The following is a 17,672-nucleotide window of genomic DNA, read 5'->3' as shown; positions in this document are numbered from 1 at the left end:
GAGTGGGCACTGCTGGGCAGGGGAAGCAGCTGGATAAGAGACGGGAGCTGTGACCTGCAGTTATTCACATTTATTTTTCTGTACTTTTTAAACAGACAAGCTGGTATTGTGCGCGACTGTCACGAGATGCCGGTACATGCGCCGTTTTAAACCTTACAGGAAGTATAACTTTGTCTGAAAGCTTTTGCTTAACTGAACTCAGTAGTTCGCTCCGAGGCTAGCTAGGTAGATAACGATAGCAGCACCTCAGTCGCTAGACGGTGGACGGTTTCCCCATCAATTGAAATTTACCTCAGAGTGGCTGACATGTCCGTATAACGCGTTAAACACTTGCTGTTTAGCCGGGCTTATGTTTGTTGCTGATGTTAGTTCCCAGATTAGAAGATTCCAGGTCGACCTAGGAAGTGTTTGCTCCACTGTGTGCGTGTACCTTTAAACTAGCTTTTTTTTTTTTTTTTAGTGTTGCATTGCCGTTTTAAACTGTGTACACGGCTCAGTTGGGACCACGCTATACGTCGTTGCAACTTCCAGCGCCGACGGCTTCACTTGTCCAGTGACAAAGAAGCTATGGATGCCTGAAGCAGGAGAATGAGTGCGAGCTTTCAATGGAGAGGATGTCACCATCTTTCACCGAAGACTGTCCTGCTTAGCGTATCGATTAGCTGACCGGCAACTTCGCAACAGAACTGGGTCCGAGCGGCTGCTGCTGCTTTTCTTCACTTTATTAATTAGTCACGTCCAGATCTTCTGTCCCATGGCTGCAGCAAGCGGGGTCAACATGCTGTCCCAGCACGGAGAGGTGGCACTGGCTGGTCCAGGAGGAGCAGGGATGCCCGCGGTGTCTCTTACCAATACATCGGTGTCTTCTACACCGACACCAGATCCCAATAACCGGGGGTGCGAGAACGGCGCCTTGATGGACTCCTTTGGGATCTTCCTGCAAGGTCTTCTCGCTGTGATGGCTTTCAGCACGCTCATGTGTAAGTATGGCTAATGCTCTGCTGTGTCAGATATCTGACACCAGCTGCTGATGTAAGCGGGTATCATCCAATAGCAACACTGATAATCAAATGTGATATTGATTTCAGCTGGGAGGGTTGAGGTAAATCTATACAGAGCCAGACAAACGACATTAATATGTGTAAATCTAAATGCAGGGGTTTCACTTCACTGTAACAGCATACCAATTAGAGTCACTTGTTGGGGCTTTTTTGGCTGTGTTGATCATTAAAAAAAAAAAAAAAAAAATACTTCCTCTCTGCATTTCCTGGCACATTTGACCTCTCATGCTGCATGTACTCCATATACTGCTGAACTTTGCAAAAATAAATGAAAATGACTTTGTTTGGATGTTGCTGTAGTTTTCACATTTCTGCTTGGCAGTCAGTTGAGGAAGCAATCGCAGTGGGGAAGAAAGATATAAAATGTTGCTTTCTTTTGATTGGGTGATGTGCAGATAGAAAACTGTCCTAAGTAGTTTCAGAATATGTTTTTTAAATAAAGTGCTGTATCTCAAGTGATGGTCACTCTATATATCCTGTAGGTGCTTCACAGTAACAGCTACTAATGAGGTTTCTTTGTCTCAACTAGCATATATGGATTTCAGAAGTAGAAATCATCTTATTATTATTATTATTATTATTATTATTTTATTTATTTATTTATTTATTTATTTTTTTAATAAACTATTTAGAGAGACCATCTTAAATAGGATTTGAAAACTGAAGTATCACTGAGTTTTCAAAACACTACTTCTTTCAGTTGTTTAGGGGTTGCCACACTGGATCACCTGCCTCTGTCTCACCCTTTAACTCGCCTCTGTGCATGTCCCTCTTCTCTACATCTGTAAACATTCTCTGTTCTTCTCACGACCTCAGAATCACAATCAGAATTAGCTTTATTGACATAAGCTCTCAATGTAAACAGAACAGACGCACAATTACAACATGACACAGACAATAATATGTGCAATGGTGCAGAGTCCAACAACATTCCTCTCATTTGTCTGCAGCAGTAGCATAGTTTCTAACAGCACCTTCCTGGTCAACACAAACCGGTGGCAGTCATCATTAACCCAGACCTGAACCAATCTTGTTTCAAGGTTGCATTCATAATGAGCATTGTATTTAATTTCATGATGAGGGTCCTTCCTAATGGGTCTGATGTTAAGAGCGCACCGAAGTATAAATGTCTTTATAACTCAGAGAGCTCTCATACTGGGAGTTAGAAATACTGAAATAATACTTACAGTAATGTAATACTTAAAATGTGGGGCATGGGTATGAAATGGCAGGACAACCCCATTGATTGCCTTCTTTTAGTGTCCTTTACTGAGCACTCATGGTTCACTTCACCTCTTCAGACTGGACGTTTAGTTTGATCTCAGCTACACACCTGAAAAGTTTTATAAATGCATCACACACACACACACACACACACACACACACACACACACACACACACAAAACATGTAGTAAACCTTATCAAACATGCTGTCTTATGTAGTCAACATAGATTGTAGTGCAACACTATATCTAGTTTTTCTTTTTTCTTTGGCTGTCCTTGTCTCGTGATGGCTAAATGTCATCTTGGTGACACCTACTGCAGCATGAGACTGTTCGCTAGATTGTCTCTAGTTGCTTGTTGTCATTAAGCTCGTCTTCTTTTACTTCTCCATGTGGACAGACTGTAAAACTTTTCTTTTTACACCTCAGGCTAAGGTAGCTTTACATTAGAAATTGGCAGGCAAATGTCCATAAACACAGACAAGGAAACGCTGGCACAGAAGATTGGGTTCAGCCAGTGTCTGGCACCAAACTGGCAGCTGTGTGACCTAATGAGAGAAGCCTTAGTTTTATGTGGCTCAGCAGCCTCGCAGCAGTGAGTAGTTTTTTTTTTGTTTTTTTTTCTGGGCAGAAGGAGGAAGCAGAGGCCTCTGTCTGCCTTCACATCACACCCAGCTGTAAGTGGGGTGTGTTGGTTATGAAGTCACACTCGTTCGGAGCACAAACTGAGCTCATCGTTTTCCGTAAAAAGCAGCCCTCAGTATATATTTGGACAGAGCAACAACAACATTTAGTTTAAGTTTACAAAAGTGAGGTAGTTTGATGTCCACTTTCCATGATGGAGCCATAAAGCAAAGACTTGAGTGAAGCAGATTGCTTCCCAGAATAACAGTCACACCGATGCACATATACAGTGGCTTTAGTGTTTGTTACCCAGCAGGAGTGCTTAGCAAACAGTTCACTAATAGCTTAATTTGTACCACTTTATTTCATGTATCTTTAAATTGGGCAGACTAGATGAACAGTTTTCCTTCTAACACTGATTTATTGATTCTCTCCCTTTGCGACATTTTGAAAGAAGCATCCATTCCCTTTCACTTAAACTCTCATAGCTAGTAGTTTCATGTCAGCTTGATTAGAAACTCTTTGATTTCTCGCTTGTTCACTTAATTGACTGATATCAGGGCAACAACGGCAAGAGTCTTAGAATAAACCGGTATTCATATACGAAAGCAATAAAATGCTCACTGGAGGTTTGATGGCTCAGAGGAGGGTTGGGTAACTTTGTTTAATGAAAACAAGAGAGAATGTTTGAATGTGTGCAACTCTGTTTGCAAAATCCCACTATCTGTGTGGCACTCTCTTTCCTCTACAGTGAAGCGCTTCAGGGAGCCCAAACATGAGAGGAGACCCTGGAAGATCTGGTAAGGGAATCGAGCCAGCGCTAAATTAATTTCTATGCAAAGAAACCGCATGAGACCCACTGGAGTGCCTTGGAAGTAACGTAAGCGTGTATGTGCAGGTTTCTGGACACCTCAAAACAGGCAATTGGGATGCTCTTCATCCACTTTGCTAATGTCTATTTGTCGGACCTCACAGAGGAGGATCCCTGCTCATTGTGAGTATTTGGATGTCTCTATAAATCAGAGTAATCTTTTTAAAATGAAGATAATTTAACTTTGTAGACACTCAGTTCACATTAATTTTCCATTTTCCCTCCAGATACCTCATTAATTTCTTGTTAGATGCTTCTCTGGGCATGTTGCTGATCTATGCAGGGGTAAGAGCCGTCAGTGCTATTGTAGAATGGAGGCAATGGGACTCCCTGCGTTTTGGAGAATACGGTGAGGACAGTGCCTGTGATGTCCAGTGGAGGGCAGTAGCTGCCCTTGCTATTATAGCGCTTCAGTGCCATTTCCTACCCTTTCAATGCTTTACTTTGTTCTGTTGGCAATTATGTAACACCAAAGCAGTGACATCTAATATTTTTGTACTATATATATGTGTGTGTGTGTGTGTGTGTGTGTGTGTGTGTGTGTGTGTGTGTGTGTGTGTGTGTGTGTGTGTGTGTGTATGTGAAATACATAATCATGGTTTTAGACAATCATCTGTCTCCCCAGGAGAGCCAGTGCAGTGCACAGCGTGGCTGGGGCAGTGTATCCTCTACATTCTCATCATGATGTTTGAGAAAGTCCTTATCATGTTGGTCCTCCTCATCCCCCAGTGGAAGCAGGTCAGTAGAAGAGTGTGTTTTTCGTACATGATCATACTATACATGCGAGGTAAATTCACTTTACACGGGTCAGCCCTGCCTCTCACTCGGCATGCTGCTCTGGTCTTGTTTTCTACACCTGAACGTTTTGGTGGGTGTTGTGCTAGTTTGTTTAGGAGTAATTTGGGAAGTTTAGTACACAAAGATGATGCCCAGAGAACTTGTGTAAATACAGTAAAGCATGGTTATAGAGAGTTATTATATTTTTGTAATTTCTACAATTTAGTTTAGGTTCAGCTAGTTTCCAGAGTTTCAGTTTAGTTTTTTGGAAATGTTTTAGTTTAATTCATGTTAATTTCAGTCTTAGTCTTTATTAATTATTGTTTGGAGGGCATATATCAGTGGTAAGATCTACAAAAATCAGTACAGATATTTAAAAAAAAAAAAACAACACTTTTTGAAAGCAGTTGACTCAGTGTTGTCGACATCAAGTCTCAGTAAATAATATATTAAACCTCATGAAGCAACTTTTAATTTAAATTTTTTTTTACCAATCCAACAAATACAAATTTTGTGCTATATTTTAGTTTAGTTTTTTCAAATGTGTAGTTTTTATATTTATATAGTTTCAGGTTTTATTTAGTTATATTTAACAATAATAACCTTGGTCCTACATCACTGTGTATACAATAAGGCACACTTAAACAGCATTTTCTGAGTCATTACTCAAAAGCATTTGTAAGTAATGATTTATATTTTTAAGTATTCCCTGGAGAAGGTATTTTGTTATGCTACTAACAGTTTTACTTTCACATTGAGATATACACTTACATAATTACCATTTAATAATTAAATTAATCTCACAAATGATGAGGACACACAGCATCTTTCTTTGGGTGTTTCAGTATGAGCACAAAGCTAACAGCCAAGCAAGTTGTCCAAAGAGCACTTAACTGTGATTTTAATATTGCAGCATTAGAAAAAGAGTCCGTAATCCATCACTGTGTTTGTTACCTGCTGAAGGTCAGCCTCTGGCAGTTTGACTGGGGTTAGTGTACACTCGGGTTTAACTTCACTCTGGGTTCTTCAGTATTACCTTTGTTGGCTCTGCAGATGTTTTCAGAGTCTGTGTGGTGTGAGCAGCAGTTGTTCCTGGCCCAGGGTGCAGCTTGCATTTAATTGAGAAACTATTGCATTCATTCCCCTGCTGGACTTGACCCAGGGGCACTGAAAGCATTAATTCCTAACCACTGGGCCTCCAAAGACAGTTTTTTCATGCCCAAAACAGTTTGTTGTGCTGTACTTTAGCAATTGTGGCGCACTGATTATTTGAGACCTCAGTGTTGGGGGGGGATGAACGCACCTCAGGCCATGCGGTGACTACGTAAGCTACGCAAATTACGTGCGGGATCCGCCTTTCCCTCGTCTCACTATGAGCGTCGGTCGTTGACAACTTCTATACATGATAGAAAAGTTCTTCTTGTCGGGAAAGAAAAAAAAAGCCTTCAGAGTAAAGTGTCGTTACGGCAGTGAGGTAAAAATGTGGCCTCTCCTCCAGATTTCACCGAATAACAGCAGCGTTAACGTGCTAGCTAGCAGAGCACATCCAAGGTGGGAGAGCATCTTTTGGCGTCTTCGCCTCTTTTATTTAAAAAAAATTTAGTAGTTCTGTGGTTTTGTGTCCGGTTAAAGTAACAGTAATTTTCATTTTAGTCTGTGCGTGAAATAATGGTCTAAAACCACGGGGTTACAGCTAAAAAAAATAAATAAATAGAAATAAAAGGTTGTTTATCTGCAACACGTTAATTTAACGGTAATACTGCTGTAATTGTAGTAACCGCGATTTACAGCACAGGGATGATGCCTCATTGATGCCTATCTATGCATACTATACAGTCTGCAGATTTGCCAGCTTTCCTCTTTCTTTCCTTTGTATTTGCAGCAGCTGTTTTCCATTCAGCTTGTTTTCTTAAATGCCGCACATTTGCTTATATTTGCTTATATTTCGCTTGAATATGACAGACCCGTCCCGACCCCATTTAAGACTATAATATTGTCATTGTACAATAATATTATGGGCTGCATGTTTAACCATCAAAAGTTAATGCTGTCACTAAGTGCAACATTATATTTGTGCTTGTTGTGTTTGTTTGTGTGGCAGCTGGCACTCCTCAAGCCTATACACAATCCTGCCCTGGAACTGGCCATCGTTATGCTCATCGTTCCGTTCTTCGTAAATGTAAGTCTGCCCTTATCTTATCTTTCTTCTCTTTTTTGTCTGAATTTTACATCTCCTGCAAAACCAATATTACATGTCTAGCAGGGGTGGAAGAAAAATTGTTTAATTTGAGGACCTAGTTTGTAGTTGAAACAATGTGATAAATCACAATGTATGTTACTCAACAAATCAAAAAATGTTACAAGTCACAATTACATGAATGAAGTGAGTGAAGTACTGCGATAATATTGTGTCACTAACGTGCAGTGAGACATTGTCATTGGTTACCAAAATCATCAGTGCCCATTGTATTGCATGCACACAAAGGTAAAAGCTGTTTCTCTAGTTTTGGTGGATTTTTAAAAACCGCTTGAATCAGTTCTGTAGAAAAATCATCCACCTGTATTTTCTGTGTCACGTAGGCCCTAATGTTCTGGGTAGTAGATAATTTCTTAATGAAGAAGCATAGGACAAAAGCAAAGCTTGAAGAGAGGGAAGAGGACTCACGGGGGAACGGCAAGGTGCGATACAGAAGAGCTCTTTCCCATGATGACTCGGAGTCAGAGGTAAGTTTAACTGGAAAGCTAATGCTAAAGGAGACAGATTCAACTGACACATACCATTTTCATTTCTTCAGTCCATCTGTGTCTCTCTGTCTCTCTTTTTTTTAACCCAGTAATCTTCTTTTGAGCTCAAACCTAATAAAAAGTGGTACATCGCATTTTTTGATTTGATTGATTTGATTTTTATTGATTAGCATTCAAATATCTCAGTGAAGACATAATAAAGATTACCACAAAGCAAGAAAGCATGAGACAAGGCTAATCAAAAGGTATTGGCTGAAGCATTTGCTTATTACCCCAACCCTTTTAACAAAAGATCTTTTTGCATGCAGCTCCTGTACACAGGGCTCGAAGCAAAGAATAAAACAAAGCAAAAACAAAACAAACAAGATAAGTAACTACATCAAAGCAAAAGAATCAAGAGTTTGGTTTTTGTTTTTTTTGCTCTTTTCATTCTTGATATATATATATATATGTATGTATATATATATATATATATATATATATATATATATATATATATATATATATATATATATATATATATATATATATATATATATATATATATATATATATAATTGTTTTTTTTTGTTTTTTTTTTTCTAATACTCTACTTTTAAACAAGGAAAATGAACTACACCTTTTTAAAATCACTGTCATAACTATTCCACAGGTTAACTCCTCTAACAGAAACACATCTCTGCTTTATATTTGTCCTTATCTTGTTTTTTTTAAAGAAATCTGTTCCCCTTAAGTCATATTGACTCTCTCTGACTTTGAACGGCTTTTGAGTACTGGGGCAAAGCAAGTTATTTTGTGCTTTATACATTATCTGTGCCATTTTATATTCAACTAAATCATAAAATTTCTGGGTATTCAGATTAATAAACAAAATGTTAGTTGGTTCTATATAGTTTGATTGGTTTATAATTCTTATAGCTCTTTTTTGTAACTTGAAAAGAGGAAGAGTGTTCGTTTTATATGCATTACCCCATATTTCCAGACAATAAGTCATATATGGAAGCAACAGAGTACAATAAAGTGTGTATAATGATTTTTTGTTCAGGACATTTACACAGTAAATGTTTCAGTGCTACTGTGGTCCTCTAACTAGTGGTTTACTTTATAGCTGGTAAACTAGTGTTTACATATCTCTTCTCCACACACACACACACAGTATTCATTCATCATTCATTCAATAACATTTTTCAAATGTTAGGACAGATAGGATGGCATCTCCATAAAACCTCTCTTGACATGTCTAGATGACATTAAAGCTTGGTTGGCTCTAAACTTTTTAAATTTTAATGAAAAGAAGACAGAAGTGTTGGTGTTTGGACCCAGTGGTCCCTGTGAGTCCTCCTCTGTTGTTTTAGGATCCCTGGAAGTCTATTTTAAATCTGTTGTTACTGACCTTGGTTTTAAGTTGGACAGTGATTTTAAATTGGACAACCAAATCAGAGCAGTGGTGAAGTCCAGTTTTTATCATTTAAGGCGACTGGCAAGAGTAAAATCTTTTCTTTCGAGGCAGCACCTTGAAACAGTGATCCATGCTTTTATTTCTTCCCGCCTGGACTACTGTAACTCACTTTATGTGTGGGTCAGTCAGTCATTGCTCTCACGTCTGCAGCTGGTTCAAAATGCGGCTGCACGACTCCTAACAGGAACTCGAAAAAGAGAGCATATAACCCCCGTGCTGGCCTCTCTGCACTGGCTGCCTGTGTCTTTTAGAGTTAATTTTAAAATTCTTATGTTTGTTTTTAAATGCCTTCACAGTCTTGCCCCGCCTTACCTCTCTGAGCTTCTTCATCCCCACATACCCACAATACCCTGTCGGTCTCTCAGGTCAGCTGACCAGCTGCTCCTGGAGGTACCGAGATCCAGGAGGAAGCTCAGAGGGGACAGGGCCTTCTCTATTGTGGCTCCAAAATTATGGAATAATTTGCCCATGCATGTTAGAGAGGCCCCTTCACTGTCCACTTTTAAATCACGTCTTAAAACCCACTTTTATTCCTTGGCTTTTAACCTCAGTGAGACTTAGTTTCTCTTTTAATTGAAGTAGTTATTTAATTAATGATTTCACTCTTCTTTTATTTGTTCTTTATTTATATCTCATGTAATTTTATTTTACAGTTCCAATGTACAGCACTTTGTGTCAGCTGTGGTTGTTTTAAAGTGCTTTATAAATAAAGTTGATGAGATAGTCCCTAGATTTTCTGGAATTTTATACTGTTATGCGCATGCTGTTACCATACCACAGAGTTGTGGACACACACGTATTTGTGTAGGCGGCTCCTTCGTTCTGCAGCGGGCCAGTGGCGCAATGGATAACGCGTCTGACTACGGATCAGAAGATTCTAGGTTCGACTCCTGGCTGGCTCGTAGCTTTTTTTTTTTTTTTTTTTTTGCTTTTTTTTTTTTTTTCTTTTCTTTTCCTTTTGGTGTTAGATTGACAGTAGTACTCAGTGACTGTTGTCCCTTGCTGGAAGTTTTTTGTTTTTGTTTTTTTTTTTTGAAGGGGGGGGGGGGGCAGTGTTCTTGTTTCCTTAGCAGGTGTTGATTAGGAAAATGAAATGATCCAGACAGGGTGTAGCATTTTTAAACAGTTGTTAGATTAAAATTTAAAAAGTAAAGTAAAGGATACATGGGAGAAATAGTCTTTGCAATGTTTGTTCATCAGAGGGCACTCAGCAACTTTGCTGTTAGAAACATGCCACAAAGTCAACAACCGGCTGGTCCAAGTAGAGTAGGGCAGAGTATAAATGCGTATTATTATTTTCATGTTATCTTAGCAAGGACTCAGAAATCAATACACATATTATTATCCTTTGACTGAAATGATTTTTGGCCTGTAAAATTGGTGGTTGTTTATAAGTTCATGTGCAGTGTTACAGATTTGTATATATTTGATGTATGTATGTTCAATCTCAAAGCAATATCAGGCTTACTTTTGAGGCATTTGAACACTGTAGCAGTCATGCAGCGTTGACAAACGCAAGCTTTGTGTTACTTCCTTCTTCTTGTGTGTTGCTGTTGAATACCACATGCAGTCAGCAGAGCAATAGACTGTGGGGGATGGGCTGAGCTGTAGTAAAACGCATGTATTCCTGTAGGGAGGCACTGCATTCCACTGCGGGCCAGTGGCGCAATGGATAACGCGTCTGACTACGGATCAGAAGATTCTAGGTTCGACTCCTGGCTGGCTCGTATATGTTTTATTTTCTGGGTTGCTTTGATTTGGTTGAAATAATAGAAGCAATTATTGTTATTCTTGCATAAGATGAGAACAGTCATACTATGAATACATTTTCTCTGACCTACTTAACGCTATAGTAAAATTACAGCATAACTTCGTTAAATAAAGCTACAATGACTAGCTTTTAAGATTCAGGAGTTTGTAACCTTTTCTGTGGAGAGATTTTAGGGCATTTTGTGACCACAATATTGAGCATAAGTCCAGTATTTAATCACTCTCCAAATTCCTCTTTATGAAAAACACAACAACTCTCCTTAAAGGGGACCTGAAACACTGCACATATAAAGGCTAATTTACACGATAGAGCACTGCTCTCAACCACTGACATGGATGTAACAGAATCAATAACTCAGAGGAAAATAAAGACACTAAAACCAAAAATCAGTTTAAGGGGATCACATTTGTGCTGTCTTTGCTGCAACAATGAGTTTTAATTAATTGGCTGTTAATGTCTAGCGTTTCTTGTCCCCTTTAACGCAGTCATCTTTTCCCTCCTATTTATTTGTGAAGTAGTGTTTACTCCAGCTTCTGTTAGGATGTGTTTACATTGTGAAACAACATCAAATGGATTTTGAAAGCATGAAAGGTCACAGCAGTGCAGTTTAGCTTCCCTTTCCGAGAAAGTGTTGCTGCTACACGTGGACCTTGCACCCAGGGCACAACTGTGGGGGATGGGCCACAGTGGTTGAACCATGGGGCCAGTGGCGCAATGGATAACGCGTCTGACTACGGATCAGAAGATTCTAGGTTCGACTCCTGGCTGGCTCGTAACTTTTCTTTTTTCTTTCTGGGGTTACATTGACAGTAGTACTCAGTAAAGTCTTTCTTTTTTTTGGTTTCCTTTTCCACATGTTAAAATACAAAATTAGCAGGGGTTGATTATGAAATGATGCAGACATGTATTGGCTTTTTAAACAGTTGTTAAGTGAAACTTTAATTCGACTCCTCGCTGGCTTGTGATCTTTTCATGTATTAAGTTGTGCTATTACTTTAGATTTTGTTAGTTTGTAAAATAAAACAGTCATTCCCACTGTTTTTTTTGTTTTTTTTTCTTAGTGAGAATATTAGACAATATAAAATTATGCTATCATGCCTTCGTATTATGCTCATTTGGGAGCTCGAGTTTTATGTGGGAGGTCTTCTTTGTTAGGTTTATGTGCACAGACTTTCTTTTCATGTATTTTTTTGAGCAAGGTTAAAAACAAAAAAAGCTACATCAGCAATGAGGTTGTGAGGCTAGATTGGAATATGATTGTGCTTTTATGGGAACGGGCTCTAAAACATCTGGAGGGCAAATATAAAAAGAAATATTTCTGTGTTTATCCCCATTGTGTGATCAAGCACTTTAGAGTAAACAGTGCACCTGGGAGTCAACATGATAATGATGATGGCAGTCATCGTGGATCTTTTTTTTTTTTTCTTGTTTTTGTTTGTTTGTTTGTTTTTTAAATGTAACCGTTAACCTCGTCTAACCTTTGAGGTTTGATATATCTCTGTCTCTCCTTCGTTTTCCTCAGATCCTTTTCTCTGCAGATGACGAAATGGATGAGTCTGATGAAGACGATGTCCGTCGACTCACTGGTGTGAAGATGGTGAAAAAGAAGAAGCTTCGCATGGGGATCCCTGTCTGACCTGCGTGCCTAGCTTTACTGTTAGGATCAAAAAGTCTGCGTACATTTCCCCGTTCCCCTACAGATTGTGTGATATTGCCTTCAATCAGTGACCTTCAATTACAAAATAATACACTGTATCTGAAGCTCCTTTACCATTGGCTCCTGGAGGACAGCTATATGAACTTTTTTTTTAGCAGTCGACCATTTTTCTTTCCTTTGTTTTTTTTTAATTTTTTTATCATTGTTTATTTTAAACATGGCTCTCATGATGTGAGTGTTGTGTTTCAGGACACTGGGAAAAACAATGAGTGAAGTTACTGTTAAATCCTTAATGTAATAGGAAAACTGAACTGGCTCCAGCAGAGCCAAATATGATGTACTGGGTTACATTTGATATCCTTCCGAAGTGCACCCTCCTCCCCCCAAAACAAACAAACAAAAATGAGCAAACAAAAAAAAAAAAAGATGTATTCCTTGTGTTCATTCCACGTTAACATCTGTCCTGTTGTCGTCACATGTAGATGCCCCACCATGGCCTGTGTTATACGTGTGTCTGTGACGGTGTGTACAATTGCACACCCTTTAACTTTAACAGGAGCATTATGTCAGGTTTTGAATCACTGTATTGACTCTACCGTATATCTTGTACGTGATGTTACATTAGTTGAATGGAGCACATTAATCCTTGCAGCAATCTTCCATTTCTTTTAACAAAGACATCTGAAGTCTCTTTTGAACTGTTGAACCTGTAAGACTGCAAGCGCTGCACTGCAGCATCCTTCTAATGTCAGCTCAGCCACTGTTTTTTCTGTAAGCAAACGACTGCAACATGTCTGACTCTTTTACTGATGTGCTCTGACTGTATGTTTTAGTCCTTGAATGTACTTTTTTTTTTTTTTTTTTTTTTAAGTTTTGAGTGTTTTACTTTCGGGCCAAAAAAGGTGAGTATGCTCATCCCAAAAGTGTTTTTTCAGTAAATATGGGAACAGGTTCTTGCACAATTTCCCATTTTTCTCAGCTTTTGCCTTTCCCCGTTCTAATGTGTGGGGTTTTTTTGTTTTGTTTTTTTCCTTTGTTATTGTTGTGTTTTTGTTTTGTAGTTCCAACAATGTGCCTGAGTTAAATTACCAGCAGTCTTTTTATTTTTGGTTTTGGTTCGGTTTTGTTTTCTTTGACTGTTTTAAGCAGAGCTCGAGATCTCCAGAGGGGTATACTACGAAGACAGTTTTAACACAGCCAGGCTTTCTTTGTGTTAGTATCATCTTATTAGTACATGCACACTCCAGTAAAAATGTGGAACTTCATTCAGTGGTTTATTAAGATACAGCTTAACAACTTGCACAAATGAAATACATTCCCCTAGCATAGAATCTACATTGCGCTTAACACATGCTGTAAGTGAAAATGTGAGACTTCTGCTAATTTTTAAACTGAAACTCAGAACATAACCTGCTCCTGTCCAGTAATGGAGTCACATTAGTGACACAAAACTCTGAGTTTATGCTCAACATAGTTTTCTAAACCACTAATCTCACTTTGCAGTACACCCCTCAGGCATGAAGCACCATCCAGCAGGCTCTAATCTTAAGAATGTGACGTACATAGACCTCTAAACTGTAAACAGTAAGTGCAGACCAGGCAGCTGAGAGAAAGGGTGTGCTTGTGTGTGTGATTTAACACACACACACTAGTGTGTGTATATAAACTGGCATGTCCTGAATATATGTGTGACTGCTGGTCCTGTTTAAAGTAAAAGGCGTGACTTAAACTACAATGATTACGGTGCTGCTGATGATTTCATTCTGATGTTTTTGGCATGTTGGTAAAGAAGGAAAGACTGTGCGTTTTTAAAAAGGGGAAAGTACGGGACAGTGCAGAAGTCATGGTAACTGTCAGCTGAACTAGGACAAAGAGGGCTTTAGTATTTTGCAGAGCTTAATCTACTTCATGAACAACATCTGATGGAAATAAGTTATCATATAAATGCTTTCCAAATAAACGGTATGATACAGAATGAAAGTAGTGGATTACCTTTCTGTTGTGGCAGAGAAAAGGTGTTCCCTGACCGGGAATCGAACCCAGGCCGCGGCGGTGAGAGCGCCGAATCCTAACCACTAGACCACCAGGGATTGAAAGGGACCACGGTGTGACGTCATAAAATGTGTAAACGCATTTATGTTAAAAAAAACAAAGGGGGATGATGTTCATCCCAAAACTGTTTTTCATACCTTGACTTTTAAACTTTGTATTTATTTTATAAAAGTGAGATTCAAAGATATTCATTGATATCTGCATTTGTTTTGTTTTGTTTTTTTAAAGCCATGTTTATACAACAAAATTACAACACGGTGATGATTTCAGCATCTCTTTAATTGTGGGGATTGCTTGCTGTTTACCACTAGGGGTAACGCTTTCCTTATCAGAGTCGACCGGTAATGATTGTGTTCCCAGAAATAGATCTGCTTTCAGCAAATACACATGCAGTAATTAAGCACCAGGAGCCATTCTTAGGGGCTCTTTACAGTTCACGACATGTTGGATCAACAGCTTAATTTAAAAGGCACCTTTTGTCTCTTTGTCTAAGACTTTTTGTCTATTTATTACTTTTACTGTAAGTACCATGTTCTGCTCAAAAACATATAATTTGTTGCGTTTGATATTTTAAGTGTTGTGGTTTTAAATGCTGATGATGGAGCTCCAAGCCAGTTGTTTAAGGGTGAAGGATATATTTAACGGGCCAGCATAAACATACATGCGTAATGAGATGCTCTAAACATCGCACTGGGAAAAGTCTTAATAATCATCATAATCATCATCTCAAACGGGTAATCCAAATGATGGCTAAAAGTCCTATAACTGCTTTGACTGCTCTAAGTGGGTAACAATCACATACAAACAGTAACGAGTCTTACTGTGTGTCACTGAGTTAAAACAGTGATGAGTCGGTGTTTCCATGATCCCACAGCTCACACCTTGAATTTAAACACTGATGCCAAGTCTAATGAGTAATATTGCCTAAACTGTTTGCTTACTTGTTCCAGGCTAAAAAGAAAAGTGTAAACGCATTTAAAACAATCCGGATCGAGTGCATAAAGTAACATGATATTAAGTCCTAATGGTCCATACGAACAGATTTGGCAGAGAATGCGTACTGAAAACACAACTGGTCCAGATTGACATTTGGGCGGCTCTTACTGGTCCAGCCCTTATTTTGATGGTTAACTGGCTGAAAATGCTTTTTATGACATCCCAACAAGAAACATCCTCTTGCCTAAATCAAGTTATTGAACTGAGTAAGCAGATTCCCAAGAACTGGCTCTACAAGGCGGTACTGCTGGGTGGTGATCACTAGTTTAATGTAGTCCAAAGTGCAAAGCTCTACAGAGACATTTTCAAAAGAGGATGTGAGTGCAGGGTTAACCGGAGGAGGAGGTGTAGCCTTCTGCCACTCCTGTTGTGTCTTGAAATTGTCAGCTGTTGGCCTGTAAGCTTATCGTTAACCCCATTCCAGCTGTACTATCCTTCACATCACACCTAATAATACACTGTGACAACAGGCAGTGGAACCGATGGCAGGGGGGGCCTGACTGACTCACTGCAGGCTGACACAGGACTATATATAATGTCTGGGGGACAGACACACACACACAACAGAATAACAACCAACAAATCAATTACACTGTCTGCGGGATCAGAGCACCAACTCTAACAGCCATGTCACAGGTACGTTACATCACCTCACATACAGCAAATGAATACACAATGAATCCACGCTTTACCAGAGAGTCACATACGTTTTATTTGCCCTTATTTTCTTTACTGTAGCCAGGCGAGGTAAAAAAGAAGAAACGCCCACCGATGAAGGAAGAGGACCTCAAAGGAGCCCGCAGTAAACTGGGACTGAAGGGCGAGGTTAAGAGTAAGACCTATGAGGTCATGGTGGAGTGTGGTGAGTAAAGTCTTTGCTGTCTGCAAAGGCATTATGTCTTCCTGGAATAACAAGTATGAACTCATGGGCGCATAGACCGTAAACATGACTATGTATATCTCGTAAAAACAGACTAGTTGACTTTGTGTTGTATTCGTGTCCGATTGTTTAAAAGAGAGAGAGGGGGGGAAAAAAAGCGAGTTCCCTGACCGGGAATCGAACCCGGGCCGCGGCGGTGAGAGCGCCGAATCCTAACCACTAGACCACCAGGGAGAGCTGAAACTACGAAAACATGTATCACTTTTAAAGGACACACCGACGATGAGTTCCCCGTGTTTCGTGTAGTTTTCTTGATAATAAATCACCAATGGTTTCTGTCGGAGTGAGTGGAGGGACATTTTATAGCTTCTTCAAACATTGACATTGGACTCTATGAAGAAGTAAATACAGAAAAAAAGTCCTACGACAGCACTATCTCACGAACATTGCACACATACACATCCATATAAGTGTACTAGATGTCCACACTCCAAACACCTCATAGTCTGATATAGTTTTAATAGCAGCTTACTTGGACATGACGTTGAATGATTAGTATTCCTTTGGGGTTGGTGCCTGGTACTAAGAAGTGCCTGATTAAAAATTTGAATGTCAAATTCTCAACTATGAATCGAGGAAGTGCCACAAATAGAGAGTGTTTTTCTGACATGTGTCTTGTGTCTCTGTCTCGTTCTGTGATCAGAACGCGCGGGCAAAGTTGCTCCATCTGTGTTCAGTGGTGTGAGGACAGGAAAGGAGACCGTGCTTGACCAGCCCACATCTGCCAAAGCTCCTGGAGCCAGTGTGTTCAGCAAGTGAAGCACACTGCAACCTGAAACCAAACAAATAGCACAGGATGAACATGCACACTGTTGGCTTTGTGCTTCAGACTCAGAGACTTTTAAGTGTGTGCTTCTTCCTGCTTTAATGAAAAATGTAAGAAAGATTAATTGAAGACAGATGAATGTGGTTCATTGCTATGATTATATATTGTGAAAAAAATGTTTGTTTTTTTTACTTGTGTTCAGCATTTTCCTAAATAAACTCTCACTGTGACAAGCAACCTTAAGACTTTTATTTCAACATATTATAATCTGCTTATTGTAATCCAATTATTGTAAAAGTAAAAAAAAAAAAACACTTTCGAACAAATGTTTTTTAATGCAAATGTGCACATCTGCACCAAAATACAAATGTGTGATAAATCCTGATGTTCTATTATTGTACAGGACTGTAAAGCTCTTTCTTTTAAAGTTATGTGTTAACAAATCTCTAGATTTTCAGAGGCCTTCCCTAAGTATCAAAAAAATAAATGTTCATTTGTTGTATTTTAAACGCTGATCCCTAACTAGTGAACAAATAGAAATGTGGGGGTTGGTCAGCATAGTGCCACAAAATGAGTTACCAGATCTGGCTAGGTCTGGAATAGAGAAGAGCCAACATCAATAGTTGTTCGCCAAAATTGCAACACAACAAATAAGCAGACAAAAATCTAGTTTACTGTCTGCGGAGATTATGTCTACTTATGTTTCTGGGCTAAATGACAAACACATCT

General features: G+C 39.1%; 2 protein-coding genes and 5 non-coding genes across 7 annotated transcripts; 5 read left to right on the top strand and 2 right to left on the bottom strand.

Annotated features, from left to right (window-relative positions):
* Positions 1-13: 13 nt before the first annotated feature.
* stimate (STIM activating enhance) lies at positions 14-13,031 on the top strand. The gene is made up of 8 exons (XM_085405909.1): positions 14-980; positions 3,661-3,709; positions 3,808-3,903; positions 4,008-4,129; positions 4,406-4,518; positions 6,659-6,736; positions 7,138-7,281; positions 12,055-13,031. The coding sequence occupies exons 1-8, from the start codon at positions 755-757 to the stop codon at positions 12,166-12,168; spliced, it is 942 nt and encodes a 313-aa protein (XP_085262035.1). The 5' UTR covers positions 14-754; the 3' UTR covers positions 12,169-13,031.
* Positions 9,591-9,663, top strand: trnar-acg (transfer RNA arginine (anticodon ACG)). Its single transcript has one exon. It is a non-coding gene; the product is annotated as a tRNA-Arg (tRNA).
* Positions 10,416-10,488, top strand: trnar-acg (transfer RNA arginine (anticodon ACG)). The gene has a single exon. It is a non-coding gene; the product is annotated as a tRNA-Arg (tRNA).
* trnar-acg (transfer RNA arginine (anticodon ACG)) lies at positions 11,233-11,305 on the top strand. The gene has a single exon. It is a non-coding gene; the product is annotated as a tRNA-Arg (tRNA).
* Positions 13,032-14,207: 1,176 nt separating the features above from the next.
* On the bottom strand, positions 14,208-14,279 carry trnae-cuc (transfer RNA glutamic acid (anticodon CUC)). The gene has a single exon. It is a non-coding gene; the product is annotated as a tRNA-Glu (tRNA).
* A 1,435-nt stretch (positions 14,280-15,714) lies between these two features.
* Positions 15,715-17,174, top strand: mustn1b (musculoskeletal, embryonic nuclear protein 1b). Its single transcript, XM_085405911.1, has 3 exons — positions 15,715-15,873; positions 15,976-16,099; positions 16,821-17,174. Exons 1-3 carry the CDS (start codon positions 15,865-15,867, stop codon positions 16,934-16,936), a joined length of 249 nt encoding a protein of 82 aa, XP_085262037.1. The 5' UTR covers positions 15,715-15,864; the 3' UTR covers positions 16,937-17,174.
* Positions 16,280-16,351, bottom strand: trnae-cuc (transfer RNA glutamic acid (anticodon CUC)). Its single transcript has one exon. It is a non-coding gene; the product is annotated as a tRNA-Glu (tRNA).
* Positions 17,175-17,672: the final 498 nt, after the last annotated feature.

The sequence above is a fragment of the Rhamphochromis longiceps genome, linkage group LG5 (genome assembly GCF_057381845.1).
Source record: "Rhamphochromis longiceps isolate RC_006_pf linkage group LG5, R_longiceps_female_GT1.1, whole genome shotgun sequence".
Taxonomy (NCBI): Eukaryota; Metazoa; Chordata; class Actinopteri; order Cichliformes; family Cichlidae; genus Rhamphochromis; species Rhamphochromis longiceps.
Note: the sequence above shows the minus strand (reverse complement) of the source record. Positions and strands in the feature narration are given on the sequence as shown.